At 36.5% G+C, this 14,097-nt stretch overlaps 1 protein-coding gene across 1 annotated transcript; it reads right to left on the minus strand.

Moving 5' to 3' along the window:
- Nucleotides 1-10,661: 10,661 nt before the first annotated feature.
- Nucleotides 10,662-11,802, minus strand: LOC145094445 (transcription factor MYB7-like). Its single transcript, XM_079032642.1, has 3 exons — nucleotides 11,599-11,802; nucleotides 11,378-11,507; nucleotides 10,662-11,291 (listed from the first exon to the last, which is right to left on the minus strand). Exons 1-3 carry the CDS (start codon nucleotides 11,729-11,731, stop codon nucleotides 10,787-10,789), a joined length of 768 nt encoding a protein of 255 aa, XP_078888768.1. The 5' UTR covers nucleotides 11,732-11,802; the 3' UTR covers nucleotides 10,662-10,786.
- Nucleotides 11,803-14,097: the final 2,295 nt, after the last annotated feature.

Consider the following 14,097-nt stretch of genomic DNA (forward strand, 5'->3'; position numbering starts at 1 on the left):
GATTTAGTTCATCAACCCTCATTAGAACAACTAAAGCTGGGACAACTACACTCTAAGGACCTTAGGAGGTCCATATCTGAGGTTTCCAACCTCAACCCATGTCTTATTCAACTCATAGATTCAAATGGATGGAAACAAAGCCCTAAAACACCCAAAATGAGATCTAGCACAAGGAATGAGCAAGATGAGGACTTTATACCTTCTTTTAGCAGCCGAAACACTCAATACCACAGATCCACTACTTTCCTTTGTTCCCAATCATGAAGCTCTTCATCCTTCTTCATAGAAATGCACCAAGATTGCCCAAAATGATTACACACTCGCTTCACCAAGGTTAGAATGGTTTAAGGCTTTCTCTCAAGCTCTCAAGGGAAAGTGTGGCTGAAAATGAAGGCCGTAAGGGCCTTTAAATAGGTCAAAAACCCGGACAATTAGGGTTTTTCTGCCCAGTACCAACTCGTCGAGTCCACTCATTAATCCGTGCGATCAACTCAACTCGACTCGGTGAGTTGGTCCCTCAACTCATCGAGTCCCTCCTCCAATTCCAAGATTAACATACACAATAATGTCTCTGAAAATTCGGATGTTACAATTCTCCCCCACTAGAATTAGATTTCACCTTCGAAATCGCTCCTAAAAAACAAATAGATCTAATCTAATAACCAAGCAGTACCATCGAAAGGATCTCATAACACACAACTATCTTCCTCTCTTAACACCTGAATCCAAACAAGAACTCCTCCCTAGAAAATGATAGACCCATCTACCACTATGCTACCCCTTCTGACTCTCAAAAAAAAATCTAGAAACTCTAGTAGCCTGACACACAGCCAAACCGCCCTCTGAAGATATCACGACGTTATTCGCTCGTCAAATAACAAACCCCGATAACTCACTGCCCCTCTGATTCTATAGTGGGGACCGATAAAAACAAGACCATGCCCAAAACTGGCTACTGATCACTCGTCCGAGACAAGATAAACAATCCATATTATATACCAAGGGATGAAAGGATCCCATCACACCAAGGACCCACCCATTGCACTGCAATCACAACCCTTCTGAATAGCGAACCCTCAACACCCTGACCCCAGGCACAAAAAATGATCATGGCTGTTCAGAAGCGTCCTCCGACATCTAACAAACATAAACCTCAACTCCCTTCTCAATACCCCTTTCAAGACTGAGCACCAGGTCATCTCCCGACCCAACAGATGAACCTCCAAGGTTATCCATTGCATTATCCCAACCGTCTTAATGGTTTCCTTCTCACAATAACTACATCGGCCCATTGTGAGACATAAGTCACGAAGTTCGCCTTACCCCAAGCGAATGTTACACTCCTGACTGAAGATCGAATCCACCCGACCTCTGTCGTTTACTTCTCATAGTTCCATGCATCTCGCGGTGCCTCCCGTACCTGAGTGCTAACCTACACAGGTTTAAGACATCAGATGATAAACAATACCCCTCAACATGGAACCCATCACAGAATCCAGAATCTCATCTCGCCTACTCAACGCACCACCAGAGCCAAACTCGACTCGAGAGTGTGGTCTGATCTAAAGCTGTCGCCACTTGACCCAAATGAGCACTCAACTCATGACTCATGATTTGCAACCCATGCGTACCCCACTTATCCACTTCCCTTTGGTTGCGAAACCAATACTCAATTCAGAATATAACGAATCCCGACAAATATGGAGACGCCAGTCTCTCCCCTAGTTCGATCACCAGGCTCCCACAACTCAAATATTAGGGTTACCATGCCTAAAACTCTTCTGCATCATGCTCTGATCAGAGAGTACTTCATCATAACATTCACTCGCTGACTAGTGGGTACTACGACTCCCCGCAGTATCACAACGGCATCTCAATGATTTGTGAGTACTACAGCTCCCCGTAGCATCACCACAACCTCTTACTGAATAGTGAGTACTACGGCTCTCCGTAGTATCACCATAACCCTCACTGGATAGTGAGTACTACGGCGCCCCGTAGCATCACCACAACCTCTTACTGAATAGTGAGTACTACGGCTCCCCGTAGTATCACCACAACCCTCACTGAATAGTATGTACTACAGCTCCCCGTAGTATCACCACAACCCTCACTGAATAGTGAGAACTACGGCTCCACGTAGCATCACCACGACCTCTTACTGAATAGTGAGTACTACGACTCCCTGTATTATCACCACAACCCTTATTTGAAACTGAAGCTCCCTGCAGTCTTACCACACTTGCTCTTACCACTTCACAATCTCATCCTCAGCTCGACGCCACCCTACGATCCTAAACTCATGCTCTGCGTACCAATGAAAGATAGGTGTACACACTTACCTAAATTATGCATTGCTATTTTTGACGACATCCGCTATAACAAAACGCCTTTCCCTGCTGCAATCCACATTCTTGAATAATCTCACTTAACATCACTTAGCCGAAATGCTCCTACCGGAACTATAGATACTTGCTACACCATTTGCCAGATCTCAACTCAGAACTCAAAATAATCTGGAAATAAGGACATTATACTCGGATACCTCGAAACTAACACATAATCTCATGATGCTTTGCCCAAACCACTGATCCCACTCTCGCACGACTAGAACCTTAGAGAATGCCATCCCCCACTTTGAAATACAGTGGCATCGTCAATGGCTCCGAACATGCTGACGAAGACCCCTAGTTCTCCCTCTACTGGTCACTACCCGTACTGAACTACTCATATCGACCCTGAAATTGATCGGCAAAACAACTGCTGCCCTTCCAGGGGTACAAATCACAGTCTATACCTTCACTTGCAAATCACCACTATTGCATACACAATCCAATGATCCGATCGCACTAGAACTCGACATATGTTAATTCTGAAAATCACAGATCATAATGAATTTTTCCCAATCCACGACCACCTGCCGTGGACCCATTCATCCTTTCTTCAACACAAACTCTTACATCTTCCCATCTGGCACCTCAGATTCCCATAACCATTCCTCTGGCAGTACATGAATAGATCGCTGATCCCCTAACTGGAGAACCAGTTCTCCCCCACTCAGGGTTCGAACAATCATTAATTGGCACATCCGCAATCTACTCAGTAGATTGTCTCACCAACCACGTTACACTTGACTCTTAAACGTATTTCGCAATCATGTCAGGGCCTTCCCAAAGGACACCAAACAATCTCCAATGTCCCGCTCCTGACAAAATCCTGGAATCCTCCACACATGAATGCATCTAGCCACCTTGAAGACTCAGACTGACATACCATCGAAAACTCCACTGTTCCGAACCCAATCTATCTCAAACCCGGAAATAGTGCCCTGCCACGCACTTTGACTCCAGCTCATCGATCCTCCTCCCAAAAAGAGAATGATCATAAGAGCATAGACCTCATTCTCATTGTCGATACACCATGTAGACCACGAGGGTCAATGCCTTGATTTACTCCTTTAACCACCGGAAATTACTAATACAAGTACCTTTACCTTAGCAAGACACTTCTTTGCTCTCATCCATCTTACTCCCACTAATGACTCTCTCTCTTGGCATAAGAATACCTCACAACCAACATACTGCCCCAACATTTTGGTGATAAGGTCACCACGCTTGCTACCCCACGGGTTTTACCTTCAATTCTAACCAGAAGCTCCATATCTCTCCTACTTCCCACAGAACACTAAAATAGCACCGCTCAGGTCACAGAAAGTGACATCTCCACTATTGGCTGGTCGCTCAGCCCAGACCGTATTCTCCTATAACGTACCATCACGACTCATCCCTGAGTCTTGCGACTCCAACTGGCATCTCACCCACATTTCCTCGGAGCTAACTGGATTTCCCTTTCAAGGGATTCTCCAATAAAACTCATTCATCATGGCCTACTGGCTCCATACTCTTTCACATCTGATCTCAGTCTAGACAATCACCACAGAATAACCAGTAAAACCAGAAGCACTAACTGCCACGTGTCCTGGTACTCAAACCATGTGACCACATCTCTATCTGCTATGAATCATGGTACCTGAACCATGTTATCTCCTCTTAATCTGCTACAAATCATGGTACTCGAACGATGTTCTCTCTTCTCAATCCGCCTCAAATCATGATACTCGAACCATGACATCACCTCTCGATCTGCTCCAAATCATGGTACTCAAACCATGACATCACATCTCGATCTGCTACAAATCATGGCACTCGAACCATGACATCACCTCTCGATCTGCTACAAATCATGGTACTCAAACCATGACATCACCTCTCGATCTGCTACAAATCATGGTACTCGAACCATGACATCACCTTTCGATCTGCTACAAATCATGGTACTCGAACCATGACATCACCTCTCGATTTGCTACAAATCATAGTACTCGAACCATGACATCACCTCTCGATCTGCTACTTATATCCTCCGGAATACTCTCTACATCAAGTATAGGTCCTCTGCTTTTAGTCGTATGGGCCCATATTACCTGCCACATCTACCCATACTCTCTACACAGACCATCTCAGAGTCCCTAAGTAGCTGCTCAACCTTCTCAATCACCAATTCCAGACATACGTGCTCGCTTCCCAGCGAAATGCTTTACTCGTCAGCGTACTCATTTGACTAAACATACTCTCTACACGGATCCACACTTTCACGTTCTGGTAAACTAGAAATGTTTGATCGTGTTTCTAATCCAATGGTTGGGGTACTCGTGGAATGCACAAAAGCAATATCGGCGACTCTCGTCTTAAACAAATGTATATTACAAAATATATATTTTCAGCCCCTCAACTTCTGATTTGTACGGTTTTGGTCCCTTGCTATAAAAAATAATTAAAATTCTAGTCTTAAACAAAGAAAAATCAATTAAAATCTTCAAAATTTACCCTATTATGGAAAAATCCTTTTAATTGAATCCAAAGTTTTAATGTAAAATTTCATAAATTTATTTATATTTTTTATAATATTGACTTATTTTAGTTTAAGTAAGCCTTAGATTAATTAATTTTTTTATAAATTATTAATTATATTTTTACTTAAATAAATTTTAGATTAAATTTTGTTAGTAATTTTCAATTTTATTGAATGATTATGTTTGTATTTTGAGATAAAAAAGTGTTTGTGCATTTTGTTGGATTGTATACATTTTGTTGGAATATTGTATCCTTTTTCAGATTTATGGGAAGTTTTTATGCATTTTGAGTATGTTTTTGAAATTTTTGTTTATATTACATTGGCTTAAAAATGAAATTTGGCATGAAATTGAAATTAGATGTATATATATACATTTGTTTGATTTTGTTTAATTAGAAAATCAAATTAATTTACCTTTTGAATCAAATTAAGTTACCTTTATAAAATCAAATTAAATCAATTATAAAACCAACTTAATAGTAACATAATTTTAGTGACTTAATGTTGGTCATTACAACTTTAGCTTAATTAGGTTATTAATAGCAACGTACTTCTAGTAATTTTAATTTAATTATAGAATAAAATTAAATTAAATTTAAAAAAAGTAATAATAATAAATTAATTGTAAAATCAAATTAAAGTAGTTTTCAAATCAAGCTAATGTTAATATTAAAATAAAATAAAATTAGTTTAAAAAATTAAACTAAATTAATAGCTGCATACTTTCTCTTTGCTCCTCGGGTATATATATATATATATATATATATATATATATATATATGTATGTATGTATATATATATATATATATATATATATATATATATATATATATATATATATATATATATATATATATATATATAATTTTTTAATAATTTATCCATTTCTGATTATTTGTTCATGTGTTCCCATGTTGGGATACTTTTTGAATCATCAACTTTACGAATACTCAACTTGATTTTTGTTTCCCGTAGAGTAAACCTTAAACACTAAATTATGTTTCAGTTGCATCATGTCTATTGATATAAGCTGGACTACTAATCCACATCGTCAATCTCCCAAGTTCCAGCTAGGACTCGTCTCTTTTGTCGAGAGATCCATGTTACACCTAGATTGTAAAGGTGAAACTAGATGTCCGTGTGGGAAATGTGATAATCGTTATTTCATAGATCCGAAAGCAATGAGACATCATGTTCGTATATATGGTTTCAGTCAATCATACAACACGTGGATATATCACGGTGAACCTTTAACCCCTCCAGTTGTAGATTTCGTTTCGCCAAGCAACGAGATGGCTGATGTTATTGATGATGTTATGTGGGAGTCGAGAGAAAATGATACAAACCTCTATGAAGGAACCTCGAATACAGGGGTAGCGGTGTCAATGATGATTTTGAAGAGTTGTTAGAGGCGGTCGAAACCAAGTTATTATTGGATTAGTGTCTAAGCCCGTAACTATATTTGGTAAGTACTTGAGCCGGTTGTACATGGTCCTTTTGGGTTGTCTTTACCATAGCAACTTGACACGGTGATTTATGGAGAGAGAGAAACTATTATGACTTATTAATATGTTATAATAATAATATATTAAAGGAGAAATCATATTATTTAATTAATATTAGTCATAAATTAATTAGGAATTAATTTGGTGACTAAAAGAGATTAATTGCATGTACACTTAGGAATGTTCTTATGGCTCAAACCCATCAGCGGTATCAGAGCTTGATTGGTTTCAATTGAATTTGATGCTATCATATTCGTTCATTTCTTGATTTTAAAATTGTTTTTTGAAAAATCAAAAACTCACAACATGAATCTCTGTAATTCACGACGTGAGTCTAGTCTGTGAGACAGACCCGACGAGTGCAGTTTGCTACTCGATGAGTCTGTGGATCAGATGGCTCAAAATTCAGATTTTTGGCTATTTTTGTGTTTGGATAATTACTAAAATTGTTTTTGAATTATAAAATCCGAATTTTATATATTTGCTATGATTATCCTTACCAAATTAAAAGATAATTACCATTTATTTAAATAATAACTTAATTATGTGATAATATTTGATTATTTAATTTATTTGACGAACTATCTTGTAAATAAAATGAGTTAGGTCTTAGATAATTATTAAATTAATTTTTTAATTCAAAATTATTTGCTATTTGATCCTTGTGTTTTGAAAAGTTCAAAACTTGTCCTCAAGTTTTGAAATTTAAATTTTGTGATTAAAATGTTTAATTTGAACAATTTAAATTTCAAACCCTAGAATTTTACAAGTTTAAAATTCAACCTTATACTTTACAATATTATAGGATTAATATTTATATATATGTATAACCTAAAATGCTAGTCTTGCCGTTAGTAGGCCTCGTTCACGAAGCCAATCTCTAAGGGGGGTATAAGGTTATAGCCTATAAAATGGCCATTTAATGAGTGTCCACTCCCACCCATCGCTTCTTTGATTGGTGGAGGGTCGTTAGTCGAACGGGTAGGATATGACAACCCTTCCTCATTAATAAGTATAAAGAATTATTAAAGTAACTAAACGTTTTTTTTTAAAAAAATTCCTAATCTTAGCTACTTTAGGCAAAGTGAATTGATGCAATCCCATGAAATTACACTTTGTACCCTTGCTAAGACGTTAGTGGAGCGTGTGTGGTTAACCAGCACACTAATTGGGTCTAAGCAAAGGTGGCAACGAGTGACTCATTGTTCATCATAGTTCGATGGAGCGTGTGTGGTTAATCGGCACATCAAATAGGTGACTATAACAATGAGGGCACCATGTACATTTGCATGGTTATTCACACTCGCTTTGTGATCCTCGGCATCCAGTCACAAACTTGAGGGACATATCATGATTTAAACATGCCATTGAAAGGTTCAATGAATCTCAAAAGAATCTAGGAGTTTTCAATACATTTAAAACTTAATTTTCTTTTCATTTTTAATGGTGGAGAATTAGTGAATCGTCATTCACTTACCTTCAAGTTATTTGCATATTAGATTACGACATCCCTTTTCTAATATGTAAATAATCTTGTTGGATCCTAGCCATAATTTCTCATTTTGGGTGTTTAATTAGGGATTCATTTCTAATCAACTTTGTTCTTTTCCTTTTCAGATGTCGAACATGAACAACAACGCTTTTAGCTCGAGTTCCTCCGGCTCTTTCTTAGGTGCTGTTTGTTTTTTCTGAAGCAAAATATCTGCAGTCCGTGGACCACATCTGTAGACCTCTTCAGTAGAAGAGGTGGACCAAACGTCTGCAGTCTGAAAAAAGAAGACTGTTTGTTTTTTTAACATCTGCGGGCTATTAAAATAAACTGAAATCTAAATAAACTGATTTTTTTAAACATCAAAGTGATTTTTTAATATTTTTATGACTTTGTTATAAATAATCAACGAATCTATATCAACTTTTATGTATTATTGATAAAAAATAAAAATAAAAATGATATAAATTAACGTATATATTTTATAAAAACCAACAAATTTGGTTGCAAGGTTATAAGTAAACATTATAATTAGTGATCAAAAAATTTGATACATAAATGGATGCAAATAAACTTTGATTTTTTCAATTAAATCCATTAAAAAAGTACCATAAATATTTTCTCGAGAAATTGACGATATTGTATTAAATAATGTTTTACAAAATTTGGCAAAAAAATATAAGAATATATTATGATTTTTTTGTCATATTTATATAAACAACTTCAACGACTATTATTATAATAAATTTTTATTTATAAATTTGTCAAAATTATAATGTCTGTATCGTCGAACGTTTTTTTAAGTTTTGTAATTTTTTTTTTCAAATTGTTCATCATTAATAAAGTTGGAAAAAATATAAATTTAAAAAAAAAAAACTTGAAAAAAGAAAGATATATATGTTTTTTTAGGCTAGAAGATGTCTGAAGATGTTAGAAGACTCTGGTCCACGTCTGCGCCAAGAAGAGGGCGCGCAGACATTTTTAGGTCTGCAGTCTTCAAAAAAACAAACAATCTGCGAAGGCTAATGTCTGCGCGTGGTCTGCGCGGCGCAGACAAAAGAGGTCACGCAGATCTGCGGACAAAAACAAACACTACCTTACTCAAGAACTTGTGTGGGAGGGTGATATTCGACGGAAACAATTTCAACGATTGGATCCGTAACATTAGAATGGTCACCCGTTATGAGGACAAAGAGTATGTACTAGATAAGGAGCTGAAGGAGATCGACATGAACACTGCTACTCCCAAAGAGATCGTTGCCTTTGAGGCCCACGAGCGTGATGCCACGAAAGTCCATTGCATCATGCTGGCGACAATGACTTCCGAACTCCAAAAGTCCTATGAGGACATGTATGATGGGTTTTGAGCATTCTAACACTCCTATGGTGTACATGCAACCCTTGTGTCCATGTACGATCAGGAACAACCAGTTGTGTCCATGTACGATCAGGAACAACCAGTAACACAAGAACAACCGCAATCACACGTAATTGTTAGTTTAAGTTGAAAAGAATAATGATATAATAGAAAATACAATGCTATAATGGAAAGTACAATGCTATAATGATATGTTGGTTATGATTTGATATGTTGATATTTTGTAGTTTGGTAATTTTTGGAAAGTAAATGTTATAATGGAAAGTAGAATGCTATAATGTTATGTTGATTATGGTTTGATATGTTGATATTTTGTAGTTTGGTAATTTTTGGAAAGTAAATGCTATAATGGAAAGTAGAATGCTATAATGATATGTTGATTATGGTTTGATATGTTGATATTTTATAGTTTGGTAATTTTTGGAAAGTACAATGCTATAATGGAAAGTATAATGGTATAATGATATGTTAGTTACGGTTTGATAATATTGACATTTTGTAGTTTGTTAATTTTTGGAAAGTATAATGCTATAATGGAATGTAGAATGGTATAATGATATGTTAGTTATGGTTTGATATGTTGATATTTTGTAGAATGGTATAATTATAATGCTATTATCATATGCTGGTAATATATTTTGTTTTCTTTGTAGTTGGATATGCTGCAAAGAATACTAAAGGACCCGGCCTGTTCTGCAACATTGGAAGAGTGGTTTCGCTCATTACCGCTACCAAATCATGAAGGAAATGATGAGGACGAGTAGTTACTTTAGGATTTTATTAAATGTTTTGTAATTTGGAAGAATACTTTAGAATGCGCTATGGATTAATATTTTGGATTGGTTGTATGGATTAATATTTTGGATTGGTTGTGTATAGATTAATATTTCTATGAAAAGTTATCAGATTTTATAAATGTTATATTGTTTTTTTATAAATTTAATATTAAATAAATAAATAAAATAAAAATTTTTAAAAAAAACAAAACTGTTTTAGCGGCAACATCTTTTGTGGCGACGCATACGTATCAACGACGACACACTATTAGCGGCGACGAACAGTATTAGCGGCGACAGATCATTAGCGGCGACTCTCAACCTTTAGCGGCGACTACGGGTGTATTAACGACAAAGCAATACGGGCGACGCATTTGCAGCGACATGTCGCCGTTAAAGGTATTAGCGGCGACATCTCAACCCTTTTGCGACGATAGGCGTCGTCGCTGTTGCCCAGTCTTCTTGTAGTGTATGATGTATCTATGTTTCGTGAATTAGTAGCTCTACATTTCGTACACCATTTTTAATTTTAGTTATTTGACCATAATTTCTTGGATTTTAAAGACTTTGTCCATTTTTGTACCCGGACATCAAGTTGGTTTGTACAGGTAGGTGATTATTCCCCTTAACATGAGCCTAGTTTATATTATAGAGTTTAAAAATGATATGATTACAAGTAAATCTATGGTTGACAATGCTCGACTAATTAATGTACGGACTTTGATTACAAATATAAATCTATGGTTGACCATAAATGCACATCATCCATGATGTGATCCGGGAAAGAAGTCTTAGAGATGAGATTGTCGTCGGTCAAGCCGAAAGGTGAGAACATGGTCTCACTTGATAATGCCACGCCATTGTTGTCCGGTAAAAATAGCTGATCAAACCATAAATTTCCGGCCGGCTCAGAAAACTGTGGTGTAGCGTCGTCACAAGGAACTTCATAATCTGATACACTCAAAGAACATTGAGAAGATTCACTTGTTGAAGAAGATGACGGTGATTCAGATGTTAAGACTGCCAATAAAATTTCAACTTCCAGTGGGGTTTTTAAGTTGGGTTTTTTCACCTGTTGACATCCTCTGGGAGTAGCTTTAAAAGGTTCAAGGTTTTCAAATTGTTCGATCGTTTGATCTTTTCGGACCTGGTTTTTCAGATGTGTGTGCCAATGGTTTTTTATTTCATTGTCGCTTCTTCCAGGCAACTGTGCGGCCATCGTTGACCATCTGTAGATATAACAACCAAATTTCATTAATCAACAAGTCCACTATCAAATAAACATAATCTAGGTATAAAAATTGTTTGAACCTACTTGTTTCCAAGCTTCTTATGTAAACCAACAATGACATCTTCTTCTTCTTTTGTAAAATTACCACGTTTCATGTTTGGGCGTAGATAATTCATCCATCGCAGCCTACAGCTTTTCCCACATCTAGACAAACCTAAACAAGAAAAGCAAAGAACAATATATAAAGTAAGACAAGAGCATTAATCATTTAAAAACTTTTTATATTTTTTGGAAGTGGGTCTAACCAGCTAACTTGGGAAGTTCTCGCCAGTTAGAATGGCCGTATATCTGTATGTAAGCTCTTAGTTTGTTGTCTTCCTCTTTGCTCCATGCACCTTTTTTGATTCCGTTTTTATCAAAACATGGAGCCCTCACCATCTTCTTGACTTCTTGTCTTCGATCTTTCAGTTCTCTTTAGAGACCTTTTCAGTGGCTACTGGCTAATGAAGACTTAAGCTACTGGATCCAAATAGGCTTATATATATATATATATACCTACAAATTAATTACCAAAACGTGTATGGAAGTAACTAATTAATTTAAAAAGACCATAAAAACTTCTTACTTTTTTCTTCCCTTCAAACGTTCAAGGGAAGACTAAAAAGTACGTACGCTCTTGCTGATCTAATTAAACATATACTATATATTATATTAGCGTTGTTTTCGAAGTACTGATAACATTAAATGAATGTATCAACACTTCTTGTCGAGTTGATAAAAAGAATAAGCGTAAATTACACAAGTGGTAGCTATGGTTTAGGGTCTCCTTAATTTTATTTTTTTATTTTCGGATGGTCCTTTCAATTTGGTTTTTTATTAATTTGCTCTCTAATCAATATAAACCGAGTGATTTGTATTTTTTTTATCCTTTTTATATTATTAGTTAATTGAAAAATATTAATGATACGTATTATAAATGTATTAATTAAGTAAATAAATAGGTCCATTTCAATACAAGAAACCCAAACCATCCTGACCCCTCTTTCCTTGATTGTGTTCGCCAACCGGGAAACCACATCCGACCATCATCACCACCAAGCTCTAACCACCACCATAACTGACCTCCAAAAATCCATTCAGGAAATCAATCACTTATATAAACACACATAGACATAGGCACAAAACCTGCAACATCTACGATCTTCAGAAATACATGAGAAACATCTTCTTCTCCACACACCACCAACCACTTGTAAATCTGAAACCCAAACCACGATACCTAAAAAAAACAACAGTATAGGACACAAGGGTATGAAAGGGGATTTGAGAGAAGGACGGGTGGGGGTAGGACACAAGAACGAGTTCAGTTTGTCGAGATAGATCTGGTTCGTTGGAAGGAGATTCAAGAACCAGTAGATGGAAAGAAGGTTGTAACACCCGGTTTTCCGGATCGGGTCGATTTAGGGTTTCAAGGAGTCAAGACATGGTTTTTGGAAAAAAAAAAAAAACCAAGGCTCACGACGTGACCATTGAAGGGATTTAATGAAGATTCTGATTTAACTGAGCTCATGACGTGAGCATGAAGAGCTCACGAATTAAGGTACGCTGCAGCCCAAGCCCACGATCTTTTAGGGTTTCCATCATATTTAAACCCCATAAACTCAGTAAAACCCTAACCCTAGCATCTCCTTGTGTTTATTGAGCTTTTTGTGGAGTTTTGGAGGTTTGAAGTGGAAGAGATCACCATAGAAGCATAGTTGCAGCTTGGAAGCTTCATTTGCAACCTTTAGCTACCCTTCTAGACCAATGTGAGTAATCAAGATCCAAGATTTATGTTTCCTTATTGCTAGATCTAAGGTTTTATGAATATTTATCCAAGATCTTAAGAGTTAGAGTGTTGGGACTCCATAAAGTTAGCAACTTTATGGGTCCTTAGGGTCCCTAGATGCTTACATATCATAGAATTGATGTTTGAATGATGTTGGAGTTCATGCATGAGAATGTATCTTCTTTTTCTCCATGAATGACCTAGTTTGAGGCCATGTCTTGTATTACACATACAAGACCTTAAAGCATCGATTTTTATGACCATTGGTGTAACACCCGCAGATTCAGGCTAGTCAATTTAGAGACAACAAGTGTCGAAAATGAATTTTCGATAGAAGATTATTTAGAATAAATAATCTTAACTAAGTTGTAGGATATGTCACAATGGTTTCGAACATATAAAGAACGTTGAAATCCGAGTTATAACGAAGAAGTTATGACCCGTCGAAGTTTTACGGTTAAACCGACATGAAACCGTGTAACGTAAAAAGTGAATTTTTGATAAACTACTTTTTAGTCTTAGCGATCTAAATGAAAGTTGTAGTATACATTAAACCGAGAGCGTACATAAAAAGAACGCCCAAATCTGACTTCGTATGAGGAAGTTATGATATTTCTAAGATTTGGCATAACAATGCACAACCCGAAATTCGAATTTCGGATCTATCAATTTTTGGCCAATGCAACCTAAATGAAAATTGAAGGTCTCATTAATAGGATCTCAACGATAAAAAGACAGACGAAAAGGAAGTCCGTATGTAGAAGTTATGAATTTTACGCAGTCATTTAACAATATAATTTTCTCATACTGTTAAATTTAAAATTGGTCGAGAATTACCCGATGGAGTCAAAAGAAAAGTTGTAGATCTTGTCCGTACCTACGTGTGGATATAAAGAACATCAAAAACGAAGTTCGTATGCGAAAGTTATGAATTTTTAAAGATTGGTTGTTTTACTTGCGTCCAGCGCCACGTGTC

Source organism: Lactuca serriola, chromosome 3, assembly GCF_051521515.1.
Source record: "Lactuca serriola cultivar US96UC23 chromosome 3, Lser_US96UC23_V15, whole genome shotgun sequence".
In the NCBI taxonomy this organism is placed as follows: Eukaryota; Viridiplantae; Streptophyta; class Magnoliopsida; order Asterales; family Asteraceae; genus Lactuca; species Lactuca serriola.

Bases quoted from the DNA above. Each gene is read 5' to 3' on its own strand.
- LOC145094445 (XM_079032642.1), bottom strand. From the start codon at position 11,731: ATGGTGAGGGCTCCATGTTTTGATAAAAACGGAATCAAAAAAGGTGCA. The intron at 11,508-11,598 runs GTTAGACCCACT...TTTCTTGTTTAG, and splicing joins AGAACTTCCCAAGTTAGCTG to GTTTGTCTAGATGTGGGAAA. The intron at 11,292-11,377 runs GTAGGTTCAAAC...TTATATCTACAG, and splicing joins CATAAGAAGCTTGGAAACAA to ATGGTCAACGATGGCCGCAC.